This window comes from Colletotrichum tamarilloi (genome assembly GCF_030869305.1).
Source record: "Colletotrichum tamarilloi strain Tom-12 chromosome Unknown Scaffold_117.1, whole genome shotgun sequence".
Classification (NCBI taxonomy): domain Eukaryota; kingdom Fungi; phylum Ascomycota; class Sordariomycetes; order Glomerellales; family Glomerellaceae; genus Colletotrichum; species Colletotrichum tamarilloi.
In genome coordinates, this window is record NW_026849500.1 from 39325 (window position 1) to 54106 (window position 14782).

The 14782-nt window shown below is 53.8% G+C and overlaps 6 protein-coding genes across 6 annotated transcripts; 2 read left to right on the forward strand and 4 right to left on the reverse strand.

Moving 5' to 3' along the window:
• Window positions 1-174: 174 nt before the first annotated feature.
• CTAM01_14252 (uncharacterized protein) lies at window positions 175-573 on the reverse strand (the record flags this gene model as incomplete). The annotated part of the gene is made up of 1 exon (XM_060530253.1): window positions 175-573. A coding segment is annotated over one exon (399 nt), but the record flags the coding sequence as incomplete, so codon positions are not given.
• A 933-nt stretch (window positions 574-1506) lies between these two features.
• On the forward strand, window positions 1507-1961 carry CTAM01_14253 (uncharacterized protein; the record flags this gene model as incomplete). Its single annotated transcript, XM_060530254.1, has 2 exons — window positions 1507-1597; window positions 1762-1961. 2 exons carry the CDS (start codon window positions 1507-1509, stop codon window positions 1959-1961), a joined length of 291 nt encoding a protein of 96 aa, XP_060375163.1.
• Window positions 1962-4785: 2824 nt separating this feature from the next.
• Window positions 4786-6977, reverse strand: CTAM01_14254 (uncharacterized protein; the record flags this gene model as incomplete). The annotated part of the gene is made up of 3 exons (XM_060530255.1): window positions 4786-5910; window positions 5959-6492; window positions 6579-6977. 3 exons carry the CDS (start codon window positions 6975-6977, stop codon window positions 4786-4788), a joined length of 2058 nt encoding a protein of 685 aa, XP_060375164.1.
• A 1218-nt stretch (window positions 6978-8195) lies between these two features.
• Window positions 8196-9699, reverse strand: CTAM01_14255 (annexin; the record flags this gene model as incomplete). The annotated part of the gene is made up of 3 exons (XM_060530256.1): window positions 8196-8483; window positions 8539-9599; window positions 9666-9699. 3 exons carry the CDS (start codon window positions 9697-9699, stop codon window positions 8196-8198), a joined length of 1383 nt encoding a protein of 460 aa, XP_060375165.1.
• Window positions 9700-10668: 969 nt separating this feature from the next.
• Window positions 10669-10989, reverse strand: CTAM01_14256 (uncharacterized protein; the record flags this gene model as incomplete). The annotated part of the gene is made up of 1 exon (XM_060530257.1): window positions 10669-10989. One exon carries the CDS (start codon window positions 10987-10989, stop codon window positions 10669-10671), a length of 321 nt encoding a protein of 106 aa, XP_060375166.1.
• Window positions 10990-11951: 962 nt separating this feature from the next.
• CTAM01_14257 (uncharacterized protein) lies at window positions 11952-13313 on the forward strand (the record flags this gene model as incomplete). The annotated part of the gene is made up of 1 exon (XM_060530258.1): window positions 11952-13313. One exon carries the CDS (start codon window positions 11952-11954, stop codon window positions 13311-13313), a length of 1362 nt encoding a protein of 453 aa, XP_060375167.1.
• Window positions 13314-14782: the final 1469 nt, after the last annotated feature.

Sequence of the window (14782 nt, forward strand, 5' to 3'; positions counted from 1 at the left end):
TCCCACTGAGAAACACTCCAGACGCAGGAAAAAGGAACCAGACCGAGCAGTCAATGACAGCCCGCCGCGTCTCTCGTCCCTTGTCCCTCTCTTACAGCGTCGCTGTCGTCCGCGCTTCACAACTTCAGTCTGATGTTTCGGATCTGCTCCCGAATAGGATCTCCTTGAATATGCTTATCGCCTCTCTCTTCGCATGAATTTGTCTTTTGGTTTTCCTTTTCGACTCGCCGGGGAAAAGAAGTGGAGGGGTCTATTTCTCCTCGTTTCGAACGCTGTGACCGGGAATGGGCTCGAGTGTGCACCACCTGGGAGTTGGCGGTATCCTGGACCTGGACCTGGACCTAGACTTGGACCTTCTTGCTTCCTTTTCGACGACAATGAATAATTCCGGGTTTCTTTCAGTCTTCCATGGGTTCCAGTGTCGATAGCATACGATTCGGATACTAACGTCAAGGTGACGGCTCGCTCGCAAGTCGTGTTCGAATTCGGCGGAGTGGGTATGATGCAGCGGAGTCCGGCAAGATCTCTCAAAGTTCCGATATACTTTCCTCGATGCCGGCGGGGACTCGGAATCAACGACAATAAGAGGCTGACTCAAAGCTATCGTCAAGCGATGAATGGACTATCGGTCGTGTTTCCAGCTGATGATATATGAAAACAGAAACTCTGAACTAATCAACACGTCCAAAGCCAGGCCGTCGCAGAGGCCAAGTGCCGTTCCTCGTTTCGTGACTCGGGATGATGGGCGTGGTGGTGGGGAGGGAATCGGAAGCACAGGCTGGCTGGCTGAAAAGGGTAATTCACAAACAAAACGTTGCTGGACCCCACGAACAACGACCTCAAGAAAAGGATCAAGAAAGCAAATCTTCCTTGAAATCAAGAAATGACAACAGAAAAACAAGTGGTCGACAAAACTGAAGAACCAGACGAGAGGGAGAAGAAAAAAGAGGAGAGGAAGAAACAAAACGAGAAAACAAGAAACATCCAAGGGCTTAAGAGTCGAGACCACAAAATTCAACGCAAATCCCCAAGATGAATCACAGACGAAGTGAGGGAGCTACACTACTCTCCATCATCTCCACATGGGAAAACCACATAACCCGGCACTTGCCACTCGTCCCGCGGGAAGATCACCAAGGAGCGGACCTGTACCTTACATGTCCTTACATGCAAGCCTCTGGGGCCAAGTTTACCATGCACCTTGGGCGGAATAGGGTCTCATCGGGCGTCCGTCTGGCACCACACATCCCCTCTCCTCACATCCATGATCCAGCCCGGCCGCTGTCCCAGGGCCCAGACACGGACGGGGAACATCGAACGCCAGTCACTGTCATCGGACTTTAGCAGGCTGTCCATGTGCCAGACGGACAAAGAGACAATAGACAACCAGGGAAGACATCAGTCAAGCAGAAGCTAGAGCCTTCCTCGAGTCCCCGCCCAGGGCCCGTCCGCCACTGCTCCTGTGTACGTCTCAGCCATCAGACGACGGGCCAACGCCTCAGCCAAATGACGGGGCTTTCTCCCCGAGCTTCATCCCCGACGACGTTCAGACATGGACCTCTGTTGACTGTAGCCATACTTACACAGTACTGTGACAGTAAGTATTTGCTTGGATGTGCTAAGAGAGTGCGAACCGCTGAGCCTAAACCTGGACCGCAGCATGCAGGACGCGGGAGGCAACATGCAGGCACCGCAGTGCAGCACTTCAGTCCAAGTACCCTCAGCGAATAACACCCCCAAGCCAACGAATATCTCGCACAGCGTGCAAGCCGACACTAGGACATCTCCTGGAGGGGTCCAGGGCCCGGGGAGCAAGTGAGGTGCTGTCCCGGGCTAGCGACGCCAAACCAAACTGCAAAGTTCCTACCCTTCCCGGCCTGCGCTTCATTGGATGGTACCGCGCCGTGTGCAACCCCCCGTGGCCCCCTCCATTCTACCGCGTTGTATGTGGTGACTTGTAACCCAGTCGATGGTCCTGAGTGACGGATGTTCATTACGCAGTACAGCGCCCAGCGGACTGCATGCGAGGTGATGGGTTGGGTTTTGAGTATGGACCTACGTCCTCTCGATGAACATGTTTGTGAAGAACTCACTACACGGGTTCGTCTCTTGGCTTGGTGACACGACGTTGATGATCCCTCCGGCGTGCATGAGTTAGTAAAGGAGAGCGTGGTGAACAAATTCTTCACTTCGATAGCATCTCATGCCCGTTGAAAATGTTTCATCGTTTCACAAAATAAACATCTCACTTTCATCAAATCCCACCCACAGCCCCCTCCAATCCAACACCAGCGTCACACCCACTAATTAGAGCCCACCTCGTTCCCTCCGCCCATCAGAGCTTGTCATTTACAGTGTACTTTCGTAGATCGGGAGGTCTCGACTCTCTCACTCACCCATCAGCGCCGGGCGGCAGTCTTGAGTGGCGCAAACCGGCGTACCGCCCCCCCCATCTCATTCAATCTCATCATCTGTACAAAACCTCGCGTGCCAACGAACCATTCCGAAGCGCCACTTTGATCACATAATTTCCAGGGACCGTTCCTGCGTTTCACATTGACCACCTTCTCCCTCCTCCCGATGGCTCCCCTCCCCCGAATCCTTAATCCTTCATCTGACTTTACCCACTCGACTTTGAGAGGGGCTTCTCAGCCAGTGATAGGTCTCATCGCGTCGATTGTTATAACTCACAGACAGGCCGGGTCATGCATTCAAAGGGCACATGGCGAATGAATGTGTGAGGTGAGAGGCCAAGTCGAAAAAGGGAGATGGGATCTGGAATAATTACAACAAGGCCAGCAAGTCATTTGCTTCTGCTCACGATTCACCTTCCCCATTCAACGCTCATAAAGAAGTCTCGTTGATGAGTGTGCACTCGGGACGCCCGGCCCTCGTTGATGAAATGACCCAACGACCCCTGGAACTCAAATCGACACGCGCAATCTCGTCCAGTGCGAGGCGAGCAGTGTGGACCCTGCGCTTTGGAGGAGGGGCGGAGGATTATTCGTACATCTCAGCCGACCACGGGCGACATAGTTGACCTGACCCGACCATGGAATCCCTACAGATAGCTTGATTATGGATACGTCAGGTCAAGTCGACCTCAACCTCGCCTCCTCCAACCACAATCAGCCATTGCCCTGACACTCCTTTGACTTGACTCGACCTGACCCGACCACAAGTCCTTAAAGCTTTGATTACACACGTCAGGTCAGGTCAAGAAGAGAACCAATGGTCGGCTGAACTACCACCTCCACCACAATACCAAGATTCGATGCGCGCCGAACCTAATCAATGACCTGAATCTATTCCAAAAACTCCATCGGGAAGCACGAGCATCCTTCCTCTCTCCCTCACCACCTGGGAATCACATATTGCCCAAGCAGGCCCCTCCACGCTACGCGACGCGCGCCTCCAGTCACTCGATCCAAGAGCAACATGTACCCCGTACGCTCGGAGCCCGCAAACATCACGTATCCAAGAGAACACAAACGCAAACCGCACCGCACTCCTCGACCCTGCAATGCGCTGCACTGCACAGCGCGCCGCAGTCAGCAGTCAGCAGGCAGCGTACGGCAGCATCTTTAGCAGCTGCCATCCTCGGTGAAGTGAAACCTCGTCCGTCCATGCATTCAGTCAAAGCTCCTATCCCCTAAACCCTGCGTCCCGACACGAATGCCCCAATTCGCCAACTCCCGTGTCATCTCTCGAGAGGATCAAGTCTTGACAGACCATGACAACGGCACCCGCCTGTTCACGCAAAGCACGGGGGTACGGATTGCAGCACGCACCACCCAGCCTTCACCTGTCATCACGTCACATCACGGCCTCCTTCACCTCGGTCAAGCCAAATTGCGTCCGCAGCTCTATAGCCGTAGATGTGCTGCATCTGCAACGCTCGAGACATGGCCTGCATGCACCTCATCATAAACAGACATAACACAGCAACAGGTGATATGTTTTCGCCCTGCACCCCTGAAGCTTTCCGCCATATAAACTATCAAATCGACTCCCCATGGCCTCATTTAAACTTTTCCGTTATCATCATCTGCAGCTCCTCAGAGCAATATTTCAAACAAAACAAAACAGCCACCTTCAAAAATTCCACCCCAATGGCTGACCCTCCAAGTACGAGTTATCTGCATATCTGCCAATTAAGATATAAGGGAGCATGGACCATGAGTCGTCCTGCCCATGCCACAGCACATGAATTAATTACATTAAGGCAGGTCTTCAATGCCGACCCTGCATGAGTGTCGATCACACGTCTCCGAGCCACATCACATTCAAAAAGAGGGACAAGCATTCAAGCACATGTTTGTGATCGCTGTCTTTATTTGCAATTAACATTGATATGTCTGCCTTGCAGGGATTCAACCCCGGCCGTCTGGACCCTTGCGCTTCAATGACCCCTTCAAAGCCTTTCAAAGACTTTTGCAGACCCAAGATGTTGCGACCCCAGAAACCACGAAACTCTTGGATGAAAAGTAAAATCTTGCGCGCGGTTGTCTAAAGAAATCTCAAAAATTGCATCGCTACGACCTCAACGCCTTTTGAGTATGCCCGATGCCTGTACCGAAAATGAGAAACCTGGGGTATTCGAATGGCTGCGATCTGAGAAATAGTAGCTGGATGCTTCCATCCAGATAATGCGAACACTCCCTCTCCTTTTCTCGCTCTCGGCAATAGTTGTCTGCCGAAAATCACGAGGTCGCGGAATCGTCGCAAACAGTGCTGATATAAAAAAGACGGCAAAACTCAGAAATGCAGTATCTGGTGGCCTGGTCACTCTTCGTCATCAGAGCTAGAGTCTGATTCGGAGGAACTCTCAACGTCGTCCAAGTCAATAGGGGCTCTGGCATCACCCCCAACTTGCTTGAGAAGCTGCAAGGCCGTCATACCGCCATTAGACGATGGCCTCGACGGCGTTGCGTCCATCGCGCTTTCGTCCGGAGGAGCAGACCCAACCTTCTTCGACGGGCTTGGGACGTGCACCTCAACTTTATAGTTGCCTTGATGATATGTCGACGGCGGCGGCCGGCTTGCTACCGGCTGTGCGGACGCAGGCGGGTGTGACATGCTCATGCTCGCCGTCGGATCCTGTGTTGCGGCCGTCGCGTTGGACCCGTTGAGGCCATTGGCCATGTCTGTTACCGCGACGGTCTGGATCGGTGTGAGGTCCCGCGGAGTCTGCGTCGCCGACGCATCACCATTTCCATTGAGGCGAGCTCGCTTGTCGGCATGGCCTTCCTTACTCGGCGTAGGAATTGCGCGAGGTACACCATCAGGCATGCCCATACGCTGGCGTTCCAATTCCATCTCCTCGCGATTACGTCGCTGGCGCAGCTTGATGCCGTACTTCTTGCGGATCGTGGACTGCTTGCATGCGTACGAGTTCTTGAATCCCGCCAGCTTCTTCTGCAGTTCATCCGGGTCACCACCGGCTTTCTGCGCAGCTTCGATTTTCATCTTGAATCCTTCTTCGGCTAATTGCAACTCGGCCTTCAGCGCCTCAATTTGATGTACTGTGAGATGGGCCATGTCCTTGTGCTGAGGGGTGCCCAATGGAGCATTCGAGAGATCAACCGCCTGAGAGCTGGAAGGAGCGCGAGGTGTCTGGGTGTTCGAGTATGCCGGGCTGTTGCTACCGGAGGCGACGTACATGGGGGCGCTATCCGGAGCTGGCCGTTTGACGGGCGGGTTGAGAACTGGTTGCGGCAGAGACGCCTTCGGAATCGAGGAAATATCGTCCTTGATGACTTCGCCAAAGTCGCCACACACCTTGTTCATCATGTGGTATTGCAAACCAGCCATGCCGCCGAATCTTTGCGCGCAGTGAGGGCACATGTACGCCTCACTAGTCGATCTTGACAGCGGAGACGTCTTGACACAGATCTTCTTCTTGACGTGCTGCTGACGGTTAGCTTGGTCTACGTCGTAAACGAGACCATTACTTACATGTTGGTAGGCCGATACCCCTGGGAAAGTGCGCTGACAGTAGAGGCATTGCGGGTTGGCAGGATCCGCTGGCTCCAGGGGTTGTACAGGGAGCTCTGGTTTTTGGTTGACACTCTTGAAGGAGTTCGTACGCGCGAGGGCAACTTGATGCTGTTGTTGCAACTGCTGGTGCTGCTGTTGCTGTTGCTGTAGGTGCTGTTGTTGTTGGGCCGGAGCCGCAGGAGCGTTTCCAGGCAAGGAGGGGATGACATGTTCATTCTCGACGATATCCGCAGCATCGTATCCGAGCCTCTCCGCTCGCGCCAGGGCATTAACAAGTCGACGTGCCTGGATAGTGGGCAGACGAGCTACGAGAGCTCTGTCAAGGAACGTGTCGGAGGCCTTGGCGAGAATCTTATCCGCCACCTCATCGATGTCAGCCGTGGTCATGGCATTGATAAGCTCGTGCTTGCCAGCCTCTAGGAACCTTGCGCCAAAGTCTCTGACGGCTCTCTGGAAGATTCCGACGTCGGCTTGATGCATGGTGACGTTCATCTGTAAGAGGGTCAGTCAATCGTGATTCGTCAAGAGCCTCTCGGCTTCCTTCCCATAACGTGGTGATCCCCGCGACAGATACTTACAAGAAAAGCCAGGTGATAGTGTGAGCCAAGGAGACACTTTGGGTGGTTGTCCCTAATCGCACGTCTAACTGCATCCGGGTCTGATTCTTGAATCGCAGCGGAGAGCCGAGCATAGTCGTCCTGGAATCTCTTATTTTTGTCCACTTTACCCGTATGTTGAGCTGACGCTGGCTGAGTTTCTTGCTGAATATCAGAGGTGACAACCGGAACAACAGGCGGCTTGACTCCATTCGCAGCAGCACCTGGTACAGGAAAAGGCACCGGGGTCTGCTTGGGAGCCGCAGCTGGTTGCGATGGCGGAGGGAAAGCGGGAGAATGTGATGCGGACTGGCGAATTGATCCATGGCCGTATGCGCCGGCGTTGGGCATAGGCGGCTGCTGCATCATTGGTGATGCCATCTCTGAACAGCCGCTTGCTTGATCTGTGAAAAGTGACTCTATAGCCAAGCCAAATGGAAGACGTTGTTCAAGAAGCCAAGTGCACTGGTTGAAGAAGGAACGAGTCTAAGCTGAATGAGATCGTCGTCCGTGGACCCAATTTGGTCAGGTGCAACCTTTTCGAGTGTCAGTAACGGTCCAAAAGTGCGCTGAGAAGAAGCTGCTCACTATCCACGAGTTGACGCGTCAATCTTTCGTCAAACGCGTTCTTTGACGTCGATCTCGAGTTCGCGATCTTGATCGTGGGTGATGCTCGTCGTCCTCAAAGTGCCGTTCTGCGCAACCAAGTGGGCAGACGTAAGTGGAGCACGGATTGGTTAAGTAGAGGGTGGAAAAAATAGGAAAAGTTAGGGCGGAGGAGGGGCCACGTCTTTATTAACGTAGTAGAAAAAGTTAATTAGCGTGACTTATTTAGAAGGAGGGGGGCCTGGGACCGCTATAAGTAATAGCTAGAGAAGGTGCTATAACTTGCTATAGCGTTTTTGGCAGGAAAGACCCGCTCTCACCCCCTTAGCTCCGGTTTGATTGGCCGTACTTTCCGTTTGCTTTATAATGACATGAGAATCTGTCACACATTCGCGAATGCCCCAAGGTGCACATAAGACGCTTGGACTCGATGCACCTAATTAGAGCATTCGGAGCAGGAGTGGCCGTTAAATTGGAGCAATTACTGCAGAAAAAGTAACATTTTTAGCCCATTTATTAATAAGTCGCAATAAATTCTCTCCATATTTTGTCACCCACGTGTAAGAAGCGCATGATTCGTATTATTGCGGCCACAGTAACGAGCAGCGAGACTGGGTCATTTGAACAACGGCAAAGCATCGCAATGTTGACAATTAGGTGGGAGCGAGTTTGTCACGAGAAGAATCATATGAATGCAATAGCATCATTGGCGCCAAGAACAAAGATCGAGGCACTGTGTCACCACCCAGAGCACCTTGAAAGAGCTGTGTTGCAAATCCAGAACAGAGTCCAGATTGTCATTACGGTAAACTACTGATAACCATGCCAAGTACCCGTCCAATTACCTCTGCTCTTCGCGAGCTCCGTCGTTATAAACGCTTACGGCCTCCAGTCCATTCATCCATCCATCATTCCCGGCCATTATCTCATGAGAAGTCCTTCCCAGCCCAGGGTATCATTCGGTTTCGCACTCCGCGCCCGCGTTGTCGCTGCTCAAATGTTCTCGCCAATACACGCCAACATCAGCCTCTGGTAATCGCCGCTCGTCTCGCCCCGGATCCTGCTCGCCAAGCTGCGGTTGTACCTAGCTTGGTACGCACCCTTGACGTTGGCGAGGGTGTTCTTGTCCCAGTGGTATCGCACCACGCGTGCTACGAGCAGATGATCCTTGGTGCCGAGCCCAGCCATTGAGTCTTCCAGGAGCTTGGCGGCATGCATGTACTTGTCGACTGCGTTGCGGAGCTGGAAAAGAAGGGCGTCCTCCATGTGTCCAGAGAATTCCTATCGCGTAAGTTAGTATCGGGTATGACGTGCGCGTCAAATTGGGCCGGCTTACCTTCTTGATGACTTCCTCAAGCTTCCTCCTAAACTTCTGCTCGTAGGCTTGGTTGATGGCGCGGATCTGATTGTCGTTGCGGGTGCTCAGGATGCTGCAAACAAGCATCTCATCCGTGCCGACCTTGCCCTCGGTAGCCTTGTACAACTCCATGACATCTGAGTCGACCTGTTGTGGCACAACGGGTGCAGAGTCTTCTGCCCTGTTGGCACCCAGAACGATGAGGAAATGCCTCTCGGTCTTCATGCTGAGGTCGCCCTTTACGTCATCCTCCAGGCGCCTCTTGAATGTTTGCTGGTATGCGCTCTTGATGGCCTGCAGATCCGCGTTTGAACGGCTGAGGAGAATGTCATTCAGAACACTCTCCTTTGTGCCAACCCCGTCCATAGCCTCGTACAAGTTGTAGATATCAGAGCGGAGGGGGCCGCGGGCGATAGACACCAAGCCCTTCTGGAACCAACTACTTGTCTCCTTTTTGATATCCTGCTCGAGATCACGCCTGAAATTCCTGTTGAATGCTGTTCTGATGGCATCGATCTGCAGAGGATCCTTGGTTGCTAGGCAGCGGATGAGAGTCTTCTCGTCGGTACCAAACCCCTTCATTGCGTTGCGCGCTGTCGTCGCGTCAGGAGTCGCGTCCCATTGGATGATCTGAGGAGCGCCGTATCCCAAAGACGCCGGCGTTGGGGGTCCGTAGTGCTGAGGCGGGGGAGCGCCATACGACTGGTTGGGTGGCGGTGCCCCGTAGCCACCCGGCGCGGGAGAGTGTCCGCCATATGGCGAGGGAGGAATCGGGGGAGGTGCGCCGTATGCGCCGCCCTGAGGCGGATACTGGCCTGGCGGAGGACCTTGGGGCGGGGGGTAGTGTCCGCCTTGCGGGGGGTATTGGCCCGGAGGAGGTTGTTGGTAGTAGCCGCCCTGTTGAGGAGGTGCACCATATTGGCCGGGCGGAGGACCTTGAGGAGGAGGGTAATGTCCTCCTTGCGGAGGATAAGGTGATCCGCCGTAACCTCCTTGTTGAGGGGGCGGGTACTGCTGGCCGTAGCCCTGGCCGTGAGGCTCTGAATTGGTGTCAAGATCTAAACAACAAGCATGAGAGGATCGCAGAGATGCGGAATGCAACTTACGGGCGCCGTAGCTGTACTGGCCTGGATAGGACATTGAAGTCTGGAATGCGACGCGCAGAGCTCGATCGGTTGACGGTGCCGGGAGAATCGGGGGCGCGCTTGCGTCAGAGGTCAAGAGGGGGCGGGGTACTGGATGTTAGGTAAATGTGAACTGCGTATTCGTACGGAGTAGGTGTTGTAAAAGACTGCGGGGCAGCACAAGGTGACGAGATGCAAGAAGACGGAAAGCCGGATGAGAGAATCGTAGATGGGACTGGGCGGCGTAGCTTATTTTAAAGCTTACATGTGGCGGACGGACAAGACGGGGTCTCAAGAGGCAAGCGAGGTGACGGCGACGAGACCGGTGTGTGGCTGTGAGTCTTTTGCTAAGGCAAGAATTGCGTGTTTGGGCCCTGTGCCGGTGCTGAGAGGGGGAAGCTGGAGGTGATCCTTTCCGGCCGTCACCTGCTTTCTGTTGGTGGTAAGAGCTTGAGCTAAGGTGGAAGATCGAACCCGACGAATCGATCCGTACGCGGAGCTTCTCCCAGCAGTCAGCAGCAGAAAAGCCAAAGTCATTGGGCTGCGAGACGGTCTACCCAGGCTGGTGTGGTGGCTTAGTAGGCACGCGCCCAGCAAAGAAACTCAACGTCATCCACCTGGAAGATTAAACACGACTTCTGGGCGGCGCGGGCAGTGCGATGAGGTCCACAGAAAGCGACCAGAAGGTCCAAATGTTTCCATCCTCCAAGGCGCCAACCCTGTTGAGCTGCTGTCAGCGCCACAGAGATGCGTAATCGAGGTAGCACTGCCAAATGTCTCGCGTTCCTGTGCACCATTGCTGCAGCCCGATGCGGTGGGGTATGTTCGCTGTTCAATTCATGATGAATGAGGCATTGATTCGAGGTAGAAAGGGATTGTTCTAGATGCTGGAGACCTTGAATTAGTTAGTACGGATATCCGAGGCTGAAGAGTAATGATAGAGCAAACAAACGCGCAAGGTGTGATCGACGGCGACCCTGCTGCCCTACGAGATGACATGCACGCTGGGGGCCAGAGCTCCCTTGCCCTTGCACGACTTTGGCGACTGTTTCTTGTGAAGAAGCTTAGGAAGTGGACCGGGCAGACAGAAGCGCCTGCGGTGCAGAGATGGGAGCGGAGCGGAGAGTCGAGGGGAAGGGTTCGTCTGGAGGAGGAAGAGGAGGACGCAGGGGCAAGCCACAGGCCAAGGCTCTGATGCACGAGCCACCGGCGAGCTATGGTTCCGGCTGCACCGCCACTTGCTGACAGCTCTCGGCCTTTCCGGCTCTACGTGGCTCATGTCATTCGCGGCTGGTGGCTTCTCCATGGTGGCTAGTGACACTGAATTACATAACAATACTAAGGTACCTCGCACCTCGAAAAACCATCCAGCACTGTACAGGGGCATGCCAGGCAGGATGTGGTTCGACAAAGTGTAACCCCAGCCTGCGACCCGAATGACAGTCCCGTCACTAGTAGCTGTTTGCCGTTGAAGTTTCGCTAGCATATCTCCCCTTTTTCATCAATTAATGGTAGCTTCCTGCGAGGTCTAGATGCAGCAGTGTTAAAATCTCCGCCAGCTGAGTTGCAACAGCAACAGGAACGCGGGTGGCTGGGCAGCCGTCTTTTACAATCTCCCATTGGCCACGACGGATCCACCTCGGCAAGCTAAGCGAGCCGCTCAACCCAGCCCGTACCTGGTGTGCCACGCGTGCCTGGTTTCTGCCCACCTCCCGTCACCTTTAGGCCTGTTGCTCCCCCGCCATTGGTGCCCTTGAGTCGCTGTGTCCCTGGCCAACCAGCCAAAGGCACCTAACCCCTCCATCCAAATCCCCCCATGCAGTCAAGTCCCTTGTAAGTAACCCCTGGATCAACTGTCAAACCGCCTTGGAAGCTGCACTACCACCACCAAAATGGAGCCATTTCAACCTCCCAACCACCAACATTTCCCATCACGAGCTTTTCCGAGCTTCCCTCACCCAGCCATCCGCGTTTGCTAGTGCAGCGCAGTAAAACCATCATGGCTCCCGCACATCCTCCTGTTTGCTTTTCCTTTTGCTTCTCCAGTTTTTCCTCGTATACCCTACAGTCGCTTTTACAACTAATCGTATTCGATCGACATCGATATCCACCATCCTGTCAGTGCCCGTCCTTCATCCTGCAGCAACAGCAAGAAGCACAGCATCGACCAGGCCTGTCAACTTGAGGCACCATACTTGACTTGAGACGAGCTCTCTCTTTATCTCTCAAACACATCACACCGCCAGCAGCTGGTGGTCCATCGTCGAGATGCGGCCCTCTGCTCCCCTCCCGCTGCTGCTATCCGTCTCCACAGCAGCAAACGCGATCCCCCTCATCGATCGTCTCCTCCATCTTCGTGGCACAAAGCCAACAAAGACCTACTCAGTGGTCAATGTTGAGGGAAGTCCCAGCGCCGACCCGCCAGTTGTCACCATCACAAGATCGCCGGTTCAAACAACGGTCACGCAGAGAGTCACCGATACCATCACCCAGATCTCGTCTGCAGTACAGACAACATCTACTACATCCCTCATCATCGTGAACGTCGATGGCACCACGGACAGCGGCCCAGCAACCGTCACTGTCTACCCAAGCGTAAAGCCTACCCCTGAATCAACACCTTTGACAGTCACTCCCACGACGGCACCAATAACGCCACCGGTTGCTCCTCCGCCAAGTTCTGTTGAGCCAGCACCCTCCTCAGCTGCACCGTCAACTCAAGTCTCCGAGTCTATTCTGCCAGCTCCTTCTTCAACAAGTACGCCTGGCATCCCTTCGAGCATTGCAATTCCTTCATCCACACCGTCCTCGAGCGCCCCTGTCGTGGTGCCTCCCCCATTAAGCGAGACATTGGCGTCGCCTAGCCCATCCTCGCCAGTGCCTTCGTCGCCATCGACATCTGCTCTCGAGCTGCCGCCCTCTACAGAAACCCCAGTGGCACCATCATCAGCACCTGTTGGCTCATCCACCGCCAGTGTTGTGCCTCTTCCTTCGACGGAAACCCAGGGTACTGCCAGTGCGTTCCCATCGCCGTCGCCGTCGCCGTCCGCCAGTGTCTCCACGGGAGCAGCTGAGCCTCCATCGACATGGACATCTATTGCGGCACCCCCAGCATCATCCTCAGCAGCCGCAGTTTCCAGTTCCTCCGAGACCAATGTGGTTCCCCCTCAGTCATCAGTAACATGGGCTGCTCCAAGTGAACCGGTTTCAACACCAGTTGAATCGTCTGTGGTCATCGTTCAGCCTCCCTCGCCCACGGAGACCCCGGTTGCGCCGACTTCTTATGTCGCTCCCCCTGTGGGACCATCATCTGCTCTTCCACCTAACGTAACATCATCAACATTATCAACCTCGACGACTACATCTTCTACCTCTACTAGCACAAGCGTCACAGAGGCTCACACGCCGCCGACTCCTACCCAAGTCTATGAGACCACTTATCAAACCTCATGGGTACAGACGCCCAGCTCTTTCCCTCAACCCTCAACCTTTGTCACCAGCATCATCAGTGTGACAACATCTTCCTCGGTTCCGGAGTCTACCACGAGCTTTGACGATGGTGATTGGTCTACCACCAAGTACCCCGAGTGGAACGGTACTGCCAGCGCGACCCCTCGCTACCGCCGATGAAGGGGGGGAGGTCATATTTCTTTTTGCTACTACGGAAAAGACGATTGATGTCTAATGTACTTTCACGTGTTTTGCATATCCTCAGCATGGCGCAATTAGTTCTGCTAGAACATGGGAGGTTGTTTGAACTTAAAGCATGGGTAACACGTGCGAACGAGACCTGAGAAACGACGCATCATTCAGGGCCCAGGGCCATCTCGGACTGTGGGAAGAGAGCTCACAGCAGCACAGACCAAGAGCTGGAACGCGCTGTCATCAATGGGTTTCCTAATGTCTAATAAGATAGAACTTGTATATACTCAACCAACCGTCACATATGATCAATCGTTCCCCCGCATGCTCGAAACAGAACGTCGTGCCCCTAAATGTTGTCTGTAACGCAGACTAGAGTCTCGACAGTTGGTTAATCCAGTCGTTAATGATCACACATGCCCCCCAGGACGCAGAAGCTGAAGGCGACACAGCTTGTGTATAGTGAGATGGTTGACTCAAGCTTGGAGATTCGCGTCACCGTCCAGGAGGCTACTATCATCTCAATCTCGGCTTTTGGAAGCATGTTTGGAATGAGAAGATCCTTCTTGTTTATTCTTCAATCGTTACTTAACTGTATGCAGTCAGCTTCTCTTATTTCCAAAAGAACACGGGAAAAGTCGGGTTGGATAGGGATGCAAGCGAAGCCGCAGCTCAGCTAGGACGATTGTCAGAAAAGCAATGCCAAAAGGATCTTCCTCTTCAACAGCCTTACAAAATAATTAGACAATTATCCGCTGGCTAGCCTTCCAGAAACTGCAGGCATCAGCCTCCTCATTGGTGCGCGGAGGAAAGGGTAGCGTTGGCGCTAGGTGACTAGCAACATCGACCAACGCGAGAACACGTCGGACATCACGAACCGGTTCACGAGTTTCCTGGGATGCGTTCATACTCTGCTTTTACTTAGCTTAACGCCCAAAAGGAAAAGAGTGACACATTCAGCATTTCACGTTCAAGAGAATTGGAGCCGGTTGGCCAAGTCCCACCTGCTCTTCTATGTTCTGAGCCGGGTTCCTGCAGGATTGCGGACCTCTTTGCAACCTCTACAGTCGGAGATGGGGCAGAGGGCGTGTACGAGTTAAGCCAAGTCTGTGCCGAATAATCCGTGCCATGGGGAACCGTTTATGCATGAAAACGTCCCGGAGAATTTTAGGAAGGTCTCGTTGGAGGAGCTAGAGTGTAAGCTTAAGAAAGCTACAGCTTGCTCGGCCGATCTATATGACTAGAGGTCCGTAGGATCCATGCTATTTTCTCTCTTGCAGCTTTTTGCGCATCAGAATGACGGGAAACTTGAATGTGAAGTTTCGCTCGGTGAGCGAGCTACCTTAGATTAGGGATTGTCCAATGGCATGTCTACACGTCTTATGGTCTTGTCATGACTACGCCGGTACAGCTGACAACGCAGCGACGGTCTGGAGCCGTTCAGATGAAAGCAGGCT